The sequence below is a fragment of the Artibeus jamaicensis genome, unplaced genomic scaffold, assembly GCF_021234435.1.
Source record: "Artibeus jamaicensis isolate MK-2021 breed Jamaican fruit bat unplaced genomic scaffold, CSHL_Jam_final contig_327, whole genome shotgun sequence".
Taxonomy (NCBI): Eukaryota; Metazoa; Chordata; class Mammalia; order Chiroptera; family Phyllostomidae; genus Artibeus; species Artibeus jamaicensis.
In genome coordinates this window covers 6,236,689-6,256,728 of record NW_026521772.1, presented here as the reverse complement: position 1 = coordinate 6,256,728, position 20,040 = coordinate 6,236,689, and the positions used below count along the sequence as shown (strand labels likewise).

Below are 20,040 nucleotides of genomic sequence, written 5' to 3'. Positions count from 1 at the left end.
CTACCCAGTGTCGAGACGGAATCCACTTTGCTCTTCAGCTCTACTACCAGGGCCACTCGGGCTCTACGTCTTGGGGACTAGTGGCTGGGAAAGAACAAAGAAAGTCACCTCATTTTGAGAAAGGCAAGGATCTTTAGCCTTACAGCTCTCGTGTTCAGATTTAAAATAACACGCCTATTGTCCTTGACTGTTTGAATTCCTCAGTTCTCCATCATTCTTAAGCCAGCAGCTTGGGGAAGGGCATTGGTTTTTGAAGTGAAGGCTCTGATCCAAGGCCGCTTACTAGCAGCAACCTTGAGAAAGTCACATACATTTTGTGAGTCTTGCCTAGTTTTCTCACAAAAATCCCTAATAGGGCCTGCAAATGTTTAGCTCACAAAATCATTTATTGTAAACATCAAATTGAATAACATGTGAGAGCACTGTGGGTCCTAGATGGCTCTACTCATGTAAACAATTATTGGATTGAGTTCTTAATGATGATGATAACAAAAACAAGAACTGATTATTAATTCCAACTCTGCTCTGCTATTTTCCTTCCCCTGCAGAAGCCTAGGGTTCTCCGCACATCTTTCTCTCTCTCTTTTCCTAGTCACCATCTATCATTCTGCTTGATTAATCTTTCCCACCATCCCCTTTCCCCCTGCCTGTGAAACACATACAACCTATAATTCTTTCAACCATTATTCTAATTCCTGTCAATCAGTTTCTTATTCATTGCATATTTATATTTCCAAAATAACTGCATTTACATATAATTTGCTCTTGCTTGCTTAAAAAAGCGGGTAAAGCTTGATATAGCATTTAAGAGGGTATGTCAGTTAGGTTTCAATTCAAGAAACAGAAACAGCACTAGGTATTCCAAGCCAAAAGGGATTCAAAACAAGGAAATAAGTACCTATAAAATTCACTGGAAGACCTAAAGCAACAGAAGTTGGGGGCTACCCATAGACTCGAGATGTCAAGGGTACCCCACCACAGCTACAGTTCAGAGTTCAGCATCCAAACTGCCTCTCAGTGTCCATGACTCTGGAGTCTAGAATTTGGGGACTACTGGAATGTGGGGTTTGCCTTCAAACTCTCATCAATAGTGTCACTTAGCAGCAAGAGTAATGGCAAGATGGCTTTCACTTCATTTCTTCCTTCCAAATCTCACACAAGGGCATTGCTCTGGTAGAATTTAGTAGCCAAAAATCTAGATGCAAGGGAATCCAGTAAATGTGATTTCTCACTTTCTTGACCCTAATGTTCAGGACATACATAGAGGGCTTCTGGAATGAATGCCTACTCCCTGTTGAATGAATTCAACAGGGTGATGAATGTCACCCTGTTTGGGTGACAATAACCTGCTCAAGTGGGTGACTTCGCTCCTTACAGAATGAAAAACACAGCCATCCTCTGAAAGAGAACATGAGGACAGGGAGAAAGAAAAGGTGCACAGACCTTATAGTTGCAGGCCTTACAAATAGCTGATAGGATTTACTTGGGGAAGTTCTTTTCTTAGTTTAAAAATAAAAGGAATAAAAATTATGCATAGAGAATGAAATCAGTCATCTGCAAACATCATTCTACATTTATTAAACCAGTGGATTTTGAACCCTTGCTATGTGCCAGACTGTGGGAGAGCCTGGGGAGTTATATGGTGAGTGAGACAGAGGCTGCTCCTGCCCTCCTGAAGGTTCTGGCAGAGTAGGGTAGCAGAAGTGCCTGATTGACTTCCAGGTTCAAAGCCTGCCTTCACCACTTATTAGCTGTGCAGCCTGAACAACTTATTTAACTTCTCTGAGCCTTGGTTTCCTCACTGTACGATGGCTATAATTAAAGAAACTACTTAACTGAGATATAGTGAAAATTAAATGAGATACTATATGTAGAGTGCTAAGCACACTACCTGGTACACAGTAGGGTCCGAATAAGTGTTGGCGAAGGGTACAAGCAAATCGAAAGGCAATTGCAACACAGGACATTGTGATAATGCTACGATACATCAAAAAGAGCATAAATGGGGAGAGGCATTAACTTAGACCCCAGGGGCTCACAGAAGGCTCAGGAAGAAAACTCTGGGTTGGCATTTGCTGGCAACAAGAGAACACGTCACATATGATGATGGAAACAAGTTCAGCGCGGCCGGAGTAAAGGGAGTACGGCAAGGTCGGGAGGCAGTTAGGACTGTGAAGGGACTTGAAAGATATTTAAGAATTGGAGTTTTATTCTGAGACCACTGGGGAGCCATTGAAAGATCCAAACGTGGAGGGATCTGATCTGATTTTTAAAAATAGTTTATTTGTTTATTTTTAGAAAGAGGGGAAAGGACAAAGAAAGAAGGAAAGAAACATCCATGTGTGAGAGATTGGCTGACTCTCGCACACCCCAAACCAGGGACCTGGCCCTCAGCCAAGGCATGTGCCCTGCCTGGGAATCAAACTGGCAATCCTTTGGTCAGCAGGTCAGCGCTCAATCTACTGAACCACACCAGCCAGGGCCAGATCTGATTTCTATTTTAGAAAAAAAAACCCTTTGGCTGGAATACAAATAATCCTTCAATAATTAAAGGAGAGAAAGGTGGTCTGAACTTGGAAAGATTTAGGAAGTAACTGGCTAGAAAGTAAGGCTATACATTTTATGTTAATACTATCACCCTTCTTCCTATGTCTTCCTTTTTTATTTCTTTATTCACTTTAATTAGGAAACAAATATCCTTTAACCAATTTATCTTCGTAGGTAGCTGATTAGTTCTGTAATAGTGGCCTCCAGAAACATGCGTCCCATGTTAATTATTTAACAAAGTTGAGATATTAATATTGCAAATCTAGGGCCATGTGGGAAAAAAGGATGGAGCAGAGACTGTTTGCATTTGGCGTTTGGTTTGGTGGCTCTCAGATTCTGCACTGCAGTTTATCAGTCACGCCTCGGTTCCCTCGTTCGAATAATCTTTTGGTCCGAGCTTCTCTAAGAGTGATGAAAAGTATCATGTCACACCATCCTTACCATTTCTCTTCTACACTTGGGCCTGTTTTTCACGGCGTTTACTTTTGGAGCGTGTTGGGGGAATAGAACCCCTTACCATCCCAGCTGAAGAGAGGCAGAGGCAGACCTGTGTTTTTGGCCCCTGGTGTGTAGACCAAGACAGATGCAAAATATAAGCTGAGAGAATAGACTACTCTCCCTACAGTCTGTACCCAGACACAGAAACTGAGGTCTGTGGATGTTGGGAACCGAAGGCCATGTATAGTCAGTCAGTGCTTTCATTTGGGGCCATGAAAATCCAAATCATTCCTATGAAGCAGCAGGAACCAAGAACCTTTCGAGAAGCTTATATGGAGAAAGAAGGATGATGCTGAGATATGGCACAGACAAAGAATCATGTGGAGGGAAATGAAAGAGAGAGGGAGAAGGACTGGGCAGAAGGTGAGTGAGACGGACAGATCGGGGATGGGCGCATGGTCAGTGCAGGACTAAGCAGAGTCCTGGAGATCTTTCCTGACATTCCTGGGGAAAATGTGCCCTCTTTCCATAGGATTTGATCTGTAAGGACCATGTCATTTGAGCTTGCCAGCAGTCACTTTTCTTTGATGGAAGGAGCACCCACCTAAAGGTAAAACAATGACAAAGGAAAGTAAATGGAGAGAAGGTGAGAGAAAGAAGTGAGGTCCTGACAATACTGTTTGAACTCTTGGATACGATTGTGTCTAAAGCTAGGTCTACCCTTTAGACTTCTGAAAATTTATATATATGCGTATAAAATTATAAATGATCATCTATATTTCTCCCCATACATGATGACGCTACCCAATTCTTAGAGATAGCAAAGGCCTAGCGAGTGGCATGCCTTGAATATGCAAGCTAATCCAGAGCAGACCTCCTCCCTTTGGCCCAGAAACTCCAGCAGGCAATATTTCTCTGCCTTTGTCATCCTGGGGCCAGGAAAGGGTCCCAGCTAGGAACCATTAAATAGCCCAAAACCCTCCAAAATTATTCAAATCAGCCAGTCCTACACTGTTCATTTACCCTGCCCCACATTGCCCTTGCTGTGGAAACTCTGATACTCAAGTTGGCCTAAGCTGTCCCCTCCCTCCTGTCTTCTGCCTCCTGACCAGCCTGATGCTATTCTGCTTGGCCCCGTGTGGCATGTCACATCTCCTATCTCCAGGACCCATGAGGCTAAGAAACTCCACTCCCCGCCCCCAGCCTCTCCTGGGCCTCCCCTTGTGGCCCCACTTGGCTGCCCATCTCGTAGAAGAACAGAAAACCACTTCCCAATCACATAGATCAGTAAGTTCTCTCTCTGGCTCCCTTGAGTTTGAATAGGGTGTCTACTATGGATTCTTCCATAATACAAGAAACTCATGAAAATCGGAAAACGTGCAGCTACCAACCTTCAGTCACCTCAATGGCAGCAATAGAATGAATATGGGTTGTGAAGACTGAAGCCAACTGGTACAATTTTTTGAAAGATTTTACTTATTTACATTTAGACAGAGGGGATGGGAGGGAGAAAAAGGGAGAGAAACATGGATGCGTGAGAAGAACATCGATCAGTTAGTTATCTCTCACATGCCCCCAACTGGGGACCTGCTGCAACCCAGGCATGTGCCCTGACTGGGAACTGAACCAGTGAGCTCTTTGTTTGCAGGCCAGCACTCAGTCCACTGAGCCACACCAGCCAGGGCTGAACTGGCGCAAAATTTTTATTATCCCTTCATTTTCTCTGAGACTGGTTATCACCAGCAAATTTTTAGGGTAGCTCAGCTGCACCACTGTTAATTTCTGCATCTTAAAAATCTGGGGAATTGTGGGATTAAAATTCTAGATTAGATCTGACCTAACCAAATTATGTGGTATTGACATAATGAAAAAAATTGTATTTTAAGTTTCCTATCCTTTATTTAAGACTCCCTTGAACCAAATATATTTTTCCATTTGAGTGAATTAAAGGAGAGAGGCAAAGACATTCTCACCTATCATTTCAAGGGATACTTTGACTTCTTATCAATTATAATTCTTCCTAAGTCTGATAGAACTGATTTGCCTGTCTCCTATTTCTGCTCTTGGGAAAACTTTTTTTAGTAGTGAGCTCTTTAGGCACAAGATAAAAATAATGATTTGTGCCTGCCGCTCCCCCAAATATCTGAAAGAAGCCATGATAAATAAATCACCAAATATCTGAATTAGCTGAAGAAATTTGTTATTCTTAATAGTATACAGTGCTTATCAGTTATAAATACTTGTGTGCTTTTGTACCTTTTGCTGTGGTACCAGCTGTATCTCCATGTTTTTCATTGCTAGCCAGGTCTCACATTTAAAAAAAATATATTTTATTTGTTTATTTTTAGAGAGAGGGGAAGGAGGGAGAAAGAGAGGGAGAGAAACATCAGTGTGTAGCTGCCTCTCATGTGTCCCTTACTGGGGACCTGGCCTGCAACCCAGGCATGTGCCCTGACTGGGAATCAAACCGGCAACCCTTTGCTTCACAGGCCCATGCTCAATCCACTGAGCCACACCAGCCAGGGCGCATTTTGGAAACTTTCACTTGTGAACTATGATTTGAATAATTAGAGACATTATGAATCTGAGTGAGATTTGGGGGATCTAGAGCTGAAGGAAGGGGGACCATGATCTAGGACATTTTTCACTCCACGGATGTAGAAATGTTTGCTTTTGAAGAAGACGGGGAGGGTGACACCAATCATTTTAGCCATTTCCCTAAGATGAGAGTCGTGGAGGAAGCAGAAGAGAGAGGACTATGTGAGATCCAGAATGGTAGAGCATTCCAAACAGTCCTGGGATTTCTCAGAGTCATTTCTCACAGCAATATTTGTTTTTAACCAGGAAAACATAAAATGAATGTTCACTATCTGACTTGATCTCAGGATCTGAAGGAGTTACATCATGGTCTGTGCCTTTTCGCTCTTCTTATAAAGGATCATCCTTAGCATCACTCTGGAAGCCAGCTTTGTAAACATGGAATGGTTTCATCCTGATTTGTGATGCAAATGGATGATTAATCCAGACTAGGTGAATAGGGAGATAAGTGAGCATAAATACCCGTGCTGCTAGACTTTACATAGGCACATTTCACGTCAGACCCAAGTGAGACTTAAGCCTGCTCATCAGAGCAGGTATTTATAGCAGGGAAAGTTCTGGGTTGGACTGCCTGCCTGGAGCCACTTGGAAACTGAACTGGCTGGAGCAGATTGCAAGGTTGAGGCTGTGGGATAATGACTCTGGTTCCTTTTCAGCCTAAAGCAATTACCCAGCTGTTGGAAAGTTGAAATATTGGAGCAAATTATATTACCTGAGTTAAAATAAGCGCCCCTGAGAATAGCTCACTATATATATATTAAGGTACATGTATTATATAAGAGTTAACATTCCTATTTCTATATCTTGTAAGTCAGCCTTGGAATCTTAGCTGAAAATAAATTTGTTGTTAACATGTTTTTGGCAATACACACACACACACACACAGATCAACTGATGGAGTATTTATATATGCCTTTGTTGCTTTTTTTCCCCTAATCTGACGATTTTCAGTTATTGAACTCAGCCAAGAAATAGAAAAAACTTCAGTCCTTCCCCTGGTCCTTTTTGTGGGTTGAGATCACCACACCATCAGACAGGCAGAATATATATACGCATCATATTCCCAAAGCCATTACCTCCCTAAGATTGGAACTTCCAGAACATCTTTGACAAAGCCACCAATAAAAAAAAATCTAAACACACACACACACACACACACACACACACACACACACAACCTGTTTTTAAATGTAACAACTGTGAAGTTTGACCTAAAGCTCACAATATGCTTTTTTAAAAAGTCACTTACTCACAGCTGGTCTTATTTGATCCATATTGTACCCCTGTATAGTACACAGGGCATCTGATACAGTATCTTCAGTTGACAAAATGAACCCTTAGCAGTAGATGACTTGCCCAAAGCCATACAATTAGCAAGTGACACATTCCCTCACTTCCTTAGGATCCTGACTCAAATACCTTCTTATCCAAGGCCCATTCCTGATCACCTTAAATACGGGAGGATTTCTCTTTCTTTTTTTCTTCCTCTGCTTCCTTTCTCATTATGGTGTTTATTACCATTAGTATTCATTTTTATGGTCTGTCTTCCCCTCTAAAATGGGAGCTATACTAAAGCAGGGACTTTGTTTTGCTCAAAGCCCCTAAATCAAGTCCCTGGCATATGGCAGACCTCAATGAATATTTATTGCTTAACTGTAATTATGTTAATTGCCCAGCCATTGTTTTTGTTTCATACCCAAGGCAGCCTCCCTTCAACATCTCGCCCTTTCTGCCTCGGTAATCTGCGTTCTATATCAGGGAAGATACAAACTCCACTACTGATTTACATCAATTCTTAGGACTCTTGTATTGAAACTGGAAAAATGTATGCATATTAGGGTTGATTTGCTAGTCAGCATAATTTAACAAATTTTTTTGCGCTCCTATTATATGCTTTTGGATAAGAAACAATGACCAACTCACTAATGAAGGGTAGCCATTTACCCAAGAATCTTGGAGCCCAGGAAAGCTCCACACGTAGATAATTGTACTTGTGGAGCCTCTCTGTCCAGAATTATTATGGACAGTGCTATCAGTGAGTCAAGTCTGTCAATGAATTGATCATTATTAAAGTTGGGTAACTGGTTCACTATATCATGCTGTTTACTTTTGCATGCGTTTGAAAATTTCCAGAAGACAAATGACTTTCTTCTTCTTTTCCCCCATTTAAAGTAGTCCCCCTTCTTCCAACCACAGTCGGAGCCTAAATTGCAGTCACTCACTGAGCGCCGCACAACTGCCTTCTAATATTTTCTTTATCTGTTTGTGTATTGTCTGTTTCCTTTCCGTAGAATGTAAGCTCCATGAGGACAGGGCCTCGGCTTTATCTGCAGGGTTTACAATGGAGTCTAACACGACAGTGAGCACTCAGGAAACACTTGCTGAATGGGCAACTCTTTGTCTCATCTTCCTTCACTCAGGCAAGATCTCCATCGTTTTACAGAATGGCTTCAGTTAACTCTGCCCCACCCATGTCCTGTCTGTCTGATCGCGTGGTGGCTTTGACCCACAAGAAGGACCAGGGGAAGGATTGAAGTTTCCCCTATTTCTTGGCTAAGTTCAATAATTCAAAATCATCAGGTAAGGGGGGAAAAAACCAACAAAGGCAGATATAAATACTCCTGAAATGAACAGTTGTGGTTTCTCCTTTAAAACCCTGAGGAAGAGAGAAACAGTTCTTGAGATGAAACACGTTGGGAGTTGTTGGAAGGGTTAGAGAAAGTAGGTGTGGACAGAAAAATGTTAGAATGAGGGAGAAAAACTGAATCAGAAGGAGGTAAGAGAGAGAAAGAGCTCACACCATACTGTGAGTATTCCTGGTCCTGGACTTGGGTACCACGTTCTGTCTTGTAGATAAACACATACGGAGAACAAGACGGGGCGAGGTGGGGTGGGGGCGAGAGAAAGGAAGGGCGAGAGACCGTGAGAAGCCAAAAAGAAAGGAGAATGAGCGAGCAGAGCAGTACAAAAGCGGCTTCGGATCTTGCCGGAGACGCAAGCGTTAAGGGGAGGCGGGAGTGACGCGGTTTGCGTCTGGAGCGGCTCCTTGGAGTCCACAGCATCCGAGCCGGAGCCTCGCCTTCCTTTCTCCCTCTGCAGGCATCCGGACACAAAAAGAGAAGCGACCCCAAGACCAGCGCGAGGCGCCCACCGGCACCATGACCGAGACCACCAAGACCCACGTTATCTTGCTCGCCTGCGGCAGCTTCAACCCCATCACCAAAGGACACATTCAGATGTTCGGTGAGTCCTCCCGCCCACCCTCGGAGGCTGCTTCCGCCTCTCTGCTTTCCCCGGCACCGGTGTTTTCCAGGGCGACGGAGCTGGGAGGCGCGTGGCCCTTCGGAGGGGTGCTCTGGCTGACCCCGCGCGTCGGAAGTCAGGTCCTGGATCCCTGGATCCCGGGCTCCCGGGAGGGGACGCAGACCGCGCTTTCCAGGCGTCTCTTGCTCCGGCCAGACCGGCTTGCGGGGACCAAGAGGTGGGGGAGGGGAAGGGAGGAAGGTGAGTGTTGTTGGTGTGGACTCGGTCGAGGTTCGGAGAACTGGGGTGCGGATGTTCCGTGGTTTGGATCCTTGGCTGAAAAGGATGGAGATGGGGGCCGAGATGGGGGCCGAGGCTGGGCGCGGAGAAGGGAGGAGAGAGACGGAGATAACGTGCTGTTTGTTTAGGCTGGGCGCGAAGCTCGAAGGAGTTAAATAATGGATGTGCATCGGAGGCACAAACACACACTCACCACACTCCGGCAACACGGCTGGGGCTTCCAGGAGATTAATTCCGGGTTTGGACAGTGGTTGGGGCGGTCCAGGATCGAAAGGTTTGAGGGTGGTGCGTCGTATTTTGCCCGCGGGAGATCGGATGGCTGAATGAATGGGGTGGGGTGAGGGGGGACTGCTGGCCAGCTTGGGCTTGGCTGCGGGGACCCCGGCTGCCCTGGAAGGGGAGGCAGCGGGGCTGCCACTGCAGGCGGCCCTTTGCGAACTGGTGTGTGGTGGGTCCGGACCCAAGTTGGCTGAGACTCTCTGCCCAGGGCGACGATAGCACCCGAGAGGCTTGCGGCGTGCGAGTGTGTGTATTGAATTCGTGTGTATGCGTGTGTGTGCGCGCGCGCGCGCTCAAGTTGGGGCGGGGGCAAGGCGCATAATCGCGCCGTTTGTTTCTTGGAGGCTTTGGACCTGGAGACAGAGAGACCGGGCGGGGGCTCCTAGCTGCTGGTTTGAGATTAGCTGGGGTAAGGAAAAGACGACCGATGCCTGTCGGAGATCTCGGACCACCGCTGGGTAAACCATGCGGTTTTGCTGCTGCTCGGGTAGGACCCAAAGGCGCGGGGGCGTGCGCGGTTAGATCCTGAGGGAGGGACGCGGAGGTCACTTTAGAAGCAGGCTTAAAGAGAGGTTAGAAGTTGGGGGGTGCTTCCCCCGCCCCCGCTGGTCCTGAGGGAAAAGAGAGGAGGAGAACGAGTGGGCTGAAGATGGATGAGTGACCATAGGAGGCCCGACCTGGGCTTCCCGCAGGGCGCTATCCAGAGGCGGCGGTGCTGAAACGCAGGGTGTGCTGGCGCTGGCTGCGGGCACACGTGTTTACCCGGATCCGGAGGATTGCTGAGCCCTCCTAGGGCTCTTCCACCAAAGCCACATCATACCGGTAAAGCCTGGGAGAGGTGTCCTACACTAACATTTTTTTGTTAAGCCTAAAATGTGCGTTGAACTGAATCTACTGATTTAAAAACCTCAAGAAAAGAATATAGAATTACTTTGAGCGGAGGGCAGATCAGGCAGACAGATTCACAGGCTTCAAGGAGGGATACCGAGAGGTAGCCAGCCCTTCCTAACCATCCGTTCAGCTTTTAAAGGTGTTTTGTTAGGAGCTAATGCCAACTTCCTTATTAAGTAAAGACTTCTTGTTAGGCATCAGGCTAGACCAGAACATCTCATCGGTCTTCTAAGGGAATGTCAGGGCCTTGGGCACACTGGACTTCCACTTTCTTTTGATTCTGGCGTCCCCACCCCCGTCCTTCTTTTCCTCTGTCTCCATGTTCCTCTGGTCATTTTATGTTGATGCACCGCATCCCTCTCCGTTGCCCAGACAGGGATGGGCTTCCCTCTGGAACTCCTTGGCTCCGGGAATCTATAGAGCCAGCAGGCGCTCCTCCTTTCTTCCCAGAGCTGAGAATGGAGTTAATTCTGCTTCTTTTGGGATGCAATTGGGGACAGCTTTAGATCGAAAACCAAGGATTGTCTCTTGCAGCTGAAGAGAGTTTGGTAACAATGATATAAAGGCTTTTGTTAAGTCAATGTGATAAAGGCTTTTGTTAAGTCAATGGGCTGACCTGACAGTTCATGGTGACTTTGGAGGGTAGAATATATGGGATTAAGCATGGATTACAATATGGAGGTTTAGACATAGCATAGGTGAAAAGAGGCTTTTTAAAATATATTTTAAGATTATTTATTTATTTTTAGAGAGAGAGGAAGGGAGGGAGAAAGAGGGAGAAAAAGGTCAATGTGTGGTTTCCTCTCACATGGCCTCCACTAGGGACCCGGCCTGCAACCCAGGCACGTGCCCTGACTGGGAATCGAATCACTGACCCTTTGGTTCTCAGCCCGTGCTCAATCCACTGAGCTACACCAGCCAGGGCTGAAAAGTAGTGACTATTTGCTTGTTATTGGAACTGCAGAAGAAGAGACTATCTGCCAATAAAACCTTTTGAGTGTCCATTAGTCACATATAATTCAGAGAACAAGGTGGAAGGAGGCAGTGGTATGATCACATATCTGTAAGGAGGTATTATAACCTAATAAAGGATTTAGCACATATACATATGAATAGGTAACATGAACACAAAATATATATTAAACTATTTTTTATTTCTTTTTTTTAAGATTTCATTTATTTATTTATCTTTAGGGGGAAGGAGAGAGGGAGAGAAATATCAATGTATGGTTGCCTTTCGTGCATCCCTTGCTGGGAACTGGCCTGCAGGGAACCAACCTGCAACCCAGGAATATGCCCTGACTGGGATTTGAACCGCCATCCTCTGGTTCATAGGCCTGTGCTCAACCCACTGAGCTACACCAGCCAGGGCTCATATTAAACTATTTTTTTGTAGAATCTGTTGTGGGAATCTTTGAGCTTGTGATAAATAGTGTAATTTATTTTTTGTACAGTAGTTTCTAGGTTGCGATGCTTTTTCATATATGTTAGCACATGTTACTGATAACAAACTTACAAGAAAGACCCGATTATCTCCATTTCACAAACGAAAAACTGGTGTTCAGAGGTTAAGGGACTTTCTTAAGTGGCTTAAGTTTTATTATAATGACCTACAAAGCCTTCACGATCTGTCACCCTTCTCCCCTCACCTCTTGTCTAAGCACACGTCTTTCTAACTCATTCTTAGCCCACCCCACTGACCCCCCCTGCTTTGGTTTTAAAGTCTTTATACTGAATGTTCCCAGTGCCTGAAAGCCCATCCACATGTACCCCCAAGTCTAATGGACTCTCCTTCTCAGAGTCTTTGCCCAAATATAACCTTCTCATCATCCATTTGGCAGATTCTATTTTCCTGATCACACGATTTAAAATCCTAACTCACACATCCCAGTCCCCCTTATCCAGCTCTACTTATATCTTTTCCCCTTACCTCTTAAAGCCTTTCAGCAAAGCATGTTATTTCTTTATTATGTTTCTTGTTTGGTGCCTATCTCCCCAGCTAAGAGCATGAGCTCTTCACAGGGCAGGGGTTTTCATTTACCCTGCTCACTAATGGACCTCAGGCTCCCTGGCACACAGCGGATGCTAAATAAATGTCTGATGCATAATGGTTAGAATTACCTCCCTTCTTACCTCAAGTCTGTATTCTCTCTGCCACAGGAAGGGTCGAGTCATGAAAAGACTCAGTGGCCCTTGACTCATTCCATAAATGTTTATCGAGTTGTGAATGTGCCTGAGGCACCACCGAGGCCCCAGAGGTATGGAAATTCAACACACTCCTTTTCCTGCCTCAGGAACATCATCTTCAGTAGAGGAGATAAACAAACTAAACATAGCAGTTCAAGCCATAAGTGCTATGAAAGAGGTGAGAATTAAGTCAGGTAGGAGCTTGAAGGGTGGGAGGGTCTGCAGCGCAGGTGTTAGTGAGAGTGAGCTTGGAAGAAGGGGCCTGCCCGGTGGACAGGTTGGAGAATGGCCTCCTGGGCTGAGAGCAAGATGTGCGGGAAGGCCCCAAATGGCGTAGCTCATTAAGGGATCTCCAAGGAGCTGGCTGGATGGCTGGAGTGAGTGCAGGAGATGAAAAAGCCAGAAAACGGGTGGTGGGCAGGGGCAGTGCCAGAGCTGAGCATTCACCCAGCACTTTTAGTGAGCCCCCCGAAGGAAGACTGGGAGAGAAAGTACATTACCAATGTGGGACTCGATCCTAAAAGTTCCCTTTGTTAGGGATCTGCCACCACGGTTTTATCTAACCATTTTAATGTTATCGTTTTTTAAATTATGTTGGTATTTTTGTGTCACCTTTTGAAATAAGGCGTTCTCTTCCTTTTCTTCATGGTTTTATTTATGTATTCATATTTTTGCAAATGGAGCCATTGTAGATTGCTCAGGCTGTATCTATTGAAGGAATAGACGGGTGAGAAAATACACTGCTGTATGACCCAACCGAACAATCAAACAACTACTTACTGCTCGGATGGAAAATTGTTCTCATCCAGGTTTTAAATGTACTCCTCCCCTTTTTACTTCAAAGGATGGCTGCCTCCTTGTTCAAGCATTTTAGAGCTGGTGAACTCCATGGAAACCACTCACCCTCATGTGGTTTTCCATGAGTTTGTAGAATTTGGATTCTGCGCCCACTCTCTTTTCTACACACTTGACTGTCTGAAGTAAAAGGACTAAGGAGAGAGCCTTTCCTTTGACCCTTGTTTTCAGCTGTGATCCTTGTTTTCAGCTGTGACCCTTCCAGGGGTCTCCAACAAGTATATTTCTGCTCTTGCTATGAAGCGGTGAGTCTCTGTGACCTTGAAATTTAGTGTATCGTTTTGAAGCCTCAAACAAGTGATGTTGCAGGGGTAGGAAATGCGTTTTCCATTGTTTTATTCATCATCGGTTTCCGAACCCTTCATCTTGGTGCCTATAGAAAGGTGCATTCCTCATTTCATGGAGCACTGAGATTAAATTACATCAATAGCTGTTCACATTTCTTTTGAAATATTTATGTGCTGATAAATATTTAGCAGTGTGTGGCTCATCGCATGAACTTCAAGATCTTTACAACAAGGCAAATTTTTGTAGAGATTGGCATTATGATAAATTAAAATTAAGAAAGACAGTAAAACCTAAGACATAATTGCTTCATTTACCATGAACCAATCTTGCTAAGTACACAGTTTAAAAATTAGAATTGAAGTTAATAGATGATATATGACTTTCCCGAGCTGTGAGTCATGTTCTAAAGGGTGGGTAAATGTCACAGTTTTTCCTATTGCTTCATTATTTCTCTTTAGATGAAAATTAATAAACGAAATTGCTGTTTATTTGAGAATGCACTTAGTCTCCTTCAGCCTTTGTTTTATCATTTGTAAACAGTGTGATTGATTTAACCCCAGGGGTCAGCAAACTCTGCAGCCTCCTGGCCAAATGGGGCTTGCAAGCTAAGAATGACTTTTATATTTTTAAATGGTTGGGAAAAAAACATAAAATAGTAATCATATTTTGTGACACATGGAAATTATATGAAATTCAAATTTTAGTGTGCATGTTGTAAATAAAGTTTTATTTATACCACACTCATTCACACGAGTATCGCCTGTGGCTATTTTTATGCTACAACGGCAGAGTTGAGCACTTATAGCAGAAAGCCTATGGAATGAGAGCCTGAAATATTTGCTATCTGGTTGTCTGCAGAAAAAGCCTGTCTACTTCTGGGGGTTGCAATGGGGAGCGAATCTAAAGGGTTCTAAAAATACAAAGCGCAGTTGAAGTGCATTACCCAGAGAGACTCTTTAGAAACAATTTTTCAGTCTAAACTTAATCTCTAAAAAGACTCATTTAAGCAGCAAATGTAGTACCAATTTCATCATCGTATTGAATAATGTTTCTGGCTGACTTAGTAAACAGCCATGCTCAGAATGGGCATGGTTCTCTCCTGTCCTGTCGACACTGGGCACTTATCATCCCTCTGGCTAATGTTGGGCATTTCTCTGCTGTCGAACATTGCGTATACTTCCCCAGAATACCCTTGTTCTGATTCACAGCTATTTCTTTCCTTAAATCGAATATTTCATATGCCTTAATATTTGAGGAGTTTTGTAAAAACATGAGCACATTAATTGCATCAGGCTTTTACAGGCTGTTGCTACAGTCCCATCTCGTTTCTCTGCAGCACCTCACCTCGTTCTGAACTCTGATGACACTTGGTTTGTACCTCTCTTATAGCACTTAGCACACTGTACTGTGGGTTGTAGCTATTTCTGTCCACATTTCACATTCTCTATCAGATGTGGGCCCTTGCCAAGGTCCTACGGCTTTCTCTGTTCTAAGGTGCCTAGTGTGGTGCTCCATATAAGCACATGGAGATACTATAGATATTTTTCAAATGAATGGACGATTAGGAATACTCAGAATCTCAAAGTTTAGGCAACATAGGTGATCAGAAATGAGACAAGAATTTGGGAACTGGAAAATACAGACAAACAGATTCAAGGATAACAGAGTCAGAAGACAAGACAAATAGCGAACGCCCGGGGGGCCTCAAAACCTAGCCTCAGGGTGGGAAGGCTCCTTTGTGCTGGAGTGGAACCTTGTCCCAGAGCAGAGCCTTCCTGGACAGCCACAGGGAACCTGCAGGTCACGTCTGAGAGCTGTGAAGTCTAGGCTGGAGTGAAAAATGCAGGGTCCAGGATGAAATTTATCCTGAAAACTGTTTACTGACTGCCTTAGGCAGAGGTATGGTGCACCTAGGAAGGGTTTCTCCGTGAGGCGAAAGTGGTTTGAGGATGGCAGAGGAGTTAGGTTTTATTTTTATCTATTCTCAGTTTGAAACAGGTTTTAGGGACGTGGCACCTGGCCAAGGGAAGCTTGGTATATTATTTATTTCAAACAAATGAATGGAAAACCTTGGTTTGTCAAGTAGAAGCTCTCATCTGCAGAAATCACAGAATCTCCTTTGGAAGGCATTTTCCAAAATCATGCTGATACTCATCCAGTCGTGAGATCTTTGTAAAACATCCTCCCAAGTGTTTGTCCAAACTCTGCCTTTGAGCTTCCAGGGAATGCACTATGTTCCGAAGGAGCCAAATAGCACTTGGCTCAGTTTTAATTTTTTCAAGATTGTTCCTTCTATTGGGCTGACATTGGCCTCCCCGAGACTTCTCTGTGTTGGCCCTAGTTCTCTGCCTTGTGATCTGCGGAGCAGGTCTGATCTGTCCTCTATTTGTGAGATGTTTGAATAGCTGGAGGCAGCTTCTCTGTCCTCCTCTCTAGTCTTCTCTTTTGGCTTAACAAGCCCCAGTACCTTCAGCTGGACATCCATTGCCATTGCTACTTTTCATAACATCCTGGCTCATCGTCCTTGACCATATCTTCATTGTCTAGATCCCCCTTTAAATGTTATATCCAGTTCATGATGCTGCATTCTGGGGTGGCCCTGGTGTGTGCTATCTTATCTGTTATTGAACTTCGCTTGTTGGATGTGCCTTTTACTGGTGGCTCTGTGTTTGTCTCTTTGTAATAGAATCTGGTCAGGCAAGCTATGGGTACCTGTATGCTAAAATGTCCTGATGTTCTGAATAACCAATCAATTTGGTAGACTAAGCTGCTAAACTAGTGCTGTTCATTTAAAAATCTGGCTGTTGAAAAACCAACAAAGAAAGTGACTGGTGTACCACCAGGGTCTGGTGACCTCTGCACCTTTGCAGTCAGCAGATGTGCTTTGTTATATGAGATAATGTCAACCACACACTGGAGTGATGTGTTACCTTTAGAGCAAGAAAGACACTGCAGGTTCCCAGTCAAGGCTGAGACTAGAAGTCTCTGCAATCTTGAATTATCAAGTTCTTTATATTTTCCAGCAGAGACTGTTCTGTTTTAAATGGGTTCTATTGAGAGCTCCAGACAACTCTTGTTCTTGTCTGTAAGTCTTGGTTTGGGGACTGAACCATGAACTTCCTTCCTGTCTTGTGTGGCTCCTCCCCTCATGGTCCTGCCATTAGCACTGCTGTTTCCGGGGATCCCACGGACCAGGAAGAGGACTCTTGTCCTTTGCAATAGTGACTTTGTCCCAACAGAGGTGGGCAGTGTCACATTTAAATTGGGCAGGTGGAATCTTTAAAAAAATCAAATAACAAAAAAAAAGTCATTTTTCTTCTGGAAACTTCCAGACACATGCAAAAGTGGACAGAATGGTATACTAAACTCCAACGTACCTGTCACCCAACTCCAGTTATTATCAGTTCATTGCCAACCTTGATTCATTGATACCCCTACCCACTGCCCTATCCCTGCATTAACATTGCCTTTTGAAGCAAATCCCAGACAGTTCAAGGTGAGGTCCTTTTAGCTAGTAGCTTACCTGCTTCTCTGTCTGTACGATCATCATTTGCAGGCCGGATCTTTCTCCTCCCCAGTTCATGCTTGTTTGCTTGAAAGTTTGGGTGGCAGATGAAACTGGTTTGGGACAATGTCTAACTTCCATCTTCGAGTGATGGCCTCCATTCAACAGTGGGTGACACTTCGGCATTGACGTTGCCTTTAAAGCAAGGGACTCCTGGCTTTTCCCATCTTTCTCAGGTCGTTCGGGAGCTGTGAGGCTCCCTGCACAGTGGCCACCACTGGACACAATGAGCCATTCTTCCCCAGCTTCCAACATTCAACTCTTCATCCCCTGTCATTCAGAGCTACGAATGTCGGGTCAGGTGTCCCTACATCCATGGTTCCCAACCTGCGGGATCTGACAAATCAGAAGAGGGGTCTGGAAACAGTTTCCAGTATGTCTAAGGGCCTGCCTTCACCCTCAGGATGGCACAGGTTAGGGGTCAAGTTTCCGGGCTTTTGCTTGTATTATTATCCGTTTGGTGCGACGTAAGCTCACACCGATCCGGAGTCCTGCTTGTCTGTGATAAACCAAACAAAAAGAAAACAAATGAACTTTTCCCTCTATTTCTTCACAAAAGGAGGAAAATAAATGAATTTTGCTCGGTGACAAGGTTGGCTCCTGAAGTCGCGTTGGAATTCTGGGCTTCTGTTTGACCTGACTTTAACCTCCAAAGGAAATTAAAAGAAAATCCTTCTTATCAGGCCCTTAATCCTTTCCTGGTGCTGTTCTAAATCAACTTCTGCAAGTGTATTGTTACGCAGCTCTGTGATCATTTGCATTTAAATGGTGAATAAAGAACTCCCTGCTGAACCCTTTGGGGAATGCAGAGACCCACTATCCTAGTTTTCCCAGTGCATCCTGTGGCTCTCAATATTCATAAAAGGGGCTGGGATGACTGGGCCACAGGGATTTTCCATTCCCAGCTGCACTTGTTTTTATTAAGGCTGGTTCATGTTTCATTTGTGATTGTATGACAGCTCTAACTGTGGATGGGGAAGAGATGGTGGGAAGCCGGTAAGGACAGTCTTGCAGTGGGCCTTCCCCACCTCATGGCCATGGCGTGTTTTAATGTTTTTCAAGCATTGATGCCCTTCATTTGCTTCTATCCCCCTCAGTACAACCCATAGTAGTTTACACCACACCTCTCTTTTAGATGCAAATTGTTTATTTCAGTCTATTGGGATCTTAAAAAACTTTGTTTTTAAAGAAATGTGCCTAAAGATAACTGTTTGAAAAAGTTGGGAAAGGGAAAGAGAGTACACGACATGATGTTGCTTATGAGGAAGCATTTCATTGTATGAAAATAGCTTTGGAGTTTGGACTTTAGTAGTTAAAGGGATGTGGAAGGAAAAAACCCAACTTGTCAGTTAGGTACGTGATCTCTCGGGTCCGTTCCCTTCCCTTTTCCCCAGGTTTGAGCCAGCCCCAGAGGGCTCATACCCAAAGGCTTTCATGGGGGCTGAAACCATAGATACTCTCCCTGCCTTGGAGGGAGGAGCAGCCGCGGCCAGGCGTCCCTGACATCAAGCAATTTTTCTGGGCCTGCGTTGTGACCAGTTCTGTTTATCCTTTTCAATAAATAATCAGTATCCACTAACACACAAGCTAATATTCACTGAGCACTTACTTTGCGCCAGGCCCTGTTTTAAGTGCCCTCCTCGCCTTGCCTCATTTCACTCTCACAACAATCCTATTAACCTTCTCATTAAGCCAATGATCAGAGAGGTGAGGTAAATGTGTGTAAAGCCACACAACAAGGGTTGGGGGCAGAAATGTGGACACACAGGCTCTGGCTCTGGACGTCACTGTTTTAACTCCCGCACGATGCTGGCTTGCCCTGTGGGTCCCTCAGCTCTGTGTTAGGGGCTGTGGGTTTGTGTGCTGACAGGCCTACACTGCTCTGGGGATCCTGCCCAAGGCAGCCAAGTGTGGAAGGGCCGAAGGACTCTGCGGACCACCAGAGAGACCTTGGATGAGTCCGGAGGACAGAGAGGAGCAATAGGTGGGGCTCAGATCAGAACCAGGAGCCACTGGAGGGAAACAGAAGACTGGGAGCCGATTGGGAAGGGTCCTGGGTGATGACCGTGAAGTAGCCACACTCAGCGTCAGTGTGGACAGACATAAATATAAAACTCTCTCCCTTCTTTTGCGTTGTAGTTGGCAAGAGTGTCTACAGATAATTATTCAATAACTTCCTACTCGCACACACCATAAAATAAGTATGATAACATCTACCTTGTTGGGCTGTTGTGAGGATTAAATGAAAGAGTATGAATATATTACAACGTCACCTTTGACAGCCTGGCTGTCCCTTTGGGCCCCAGGGCCCTATCGCTCCCCCTGCAGATCCAGCCTCTAAGTCTAAATGATGTCAATTGCACCACACGTTTTATGAAGAGATAATGAGGTTACAGTGCCAATCACCAACCATTTCCAAAGTGCCCCACTCAGCTCTAGGGAGAGGGGATTTGGTTCTTCCCCTTATCGCAGCAGGTTCATCTCTCTTCTATCAACTGCCCCTCACCTCCCTGTGTCCTTTCCATGACACACCCTGGTGGCCCTCTGGCTGCTGCCCTTAGCTTCCGTGCCCCAGCTGCCCCTCCATCACCTTTCCCACCTCTTTAAATCCCTTGGCCAGCCCACCCCACCCCACTCAACAAGCAGAAGCCACAGCTGCTGGTCAGACTCTGCCCTGCTGTGGTTCTCCAGGCATGGGGATACATATGGCCACATATATCAAGGTCACAGTCCCTCTCGTCACATATAGTGTTTTTAGCACACTGTCTGGCCCATAGTCAGTGATGGGTAAATGGGGTAATAGCAGTTGTTGCCAGTGTCTGTCCCAGGATGTCTTGCCCAGGCCAGCA

At 44.9% G+C, this 20,040-nt stretch overlaps 1 protein-coding gene across 2 annotated transcripts in view; it reads left to right on the top strand.

The window, feature by feature from the left end:
* The first annotated feature begins 8,382 nt into the window (after positions 1 to 8,382).
* Positions 8,383 to 20,040, top strand: part of NMNAT2 (nicotinamide nucleotide adenylyltransferase 2) — a 108,343-nt gene continuing 96,685 nt past the window's right edge. Inside the window, exons 1-2 of one of the 2 annotated variants that reach the window (XM_037145515.2) lie at positions 8,383 to 8,389; positions 8,683 to 8,826. In XM_037145515.2, the coding sequence (XP_037001410.1) occupies positions 8,742 to 8,826 (85 nt within the window). In that variant the 5' untranslated portion in view covers positions 8,383 to 8,389; positions 8,683 to 8,741. Of the gene's footprint in view, positions 8,390 to 8,682; positions 8,827 to 9,782; positions 9,893 to 20,040 lie in introns of those variants that run through there. The other variant, XM_053663721.1, reaches the window with a different exon arrangement.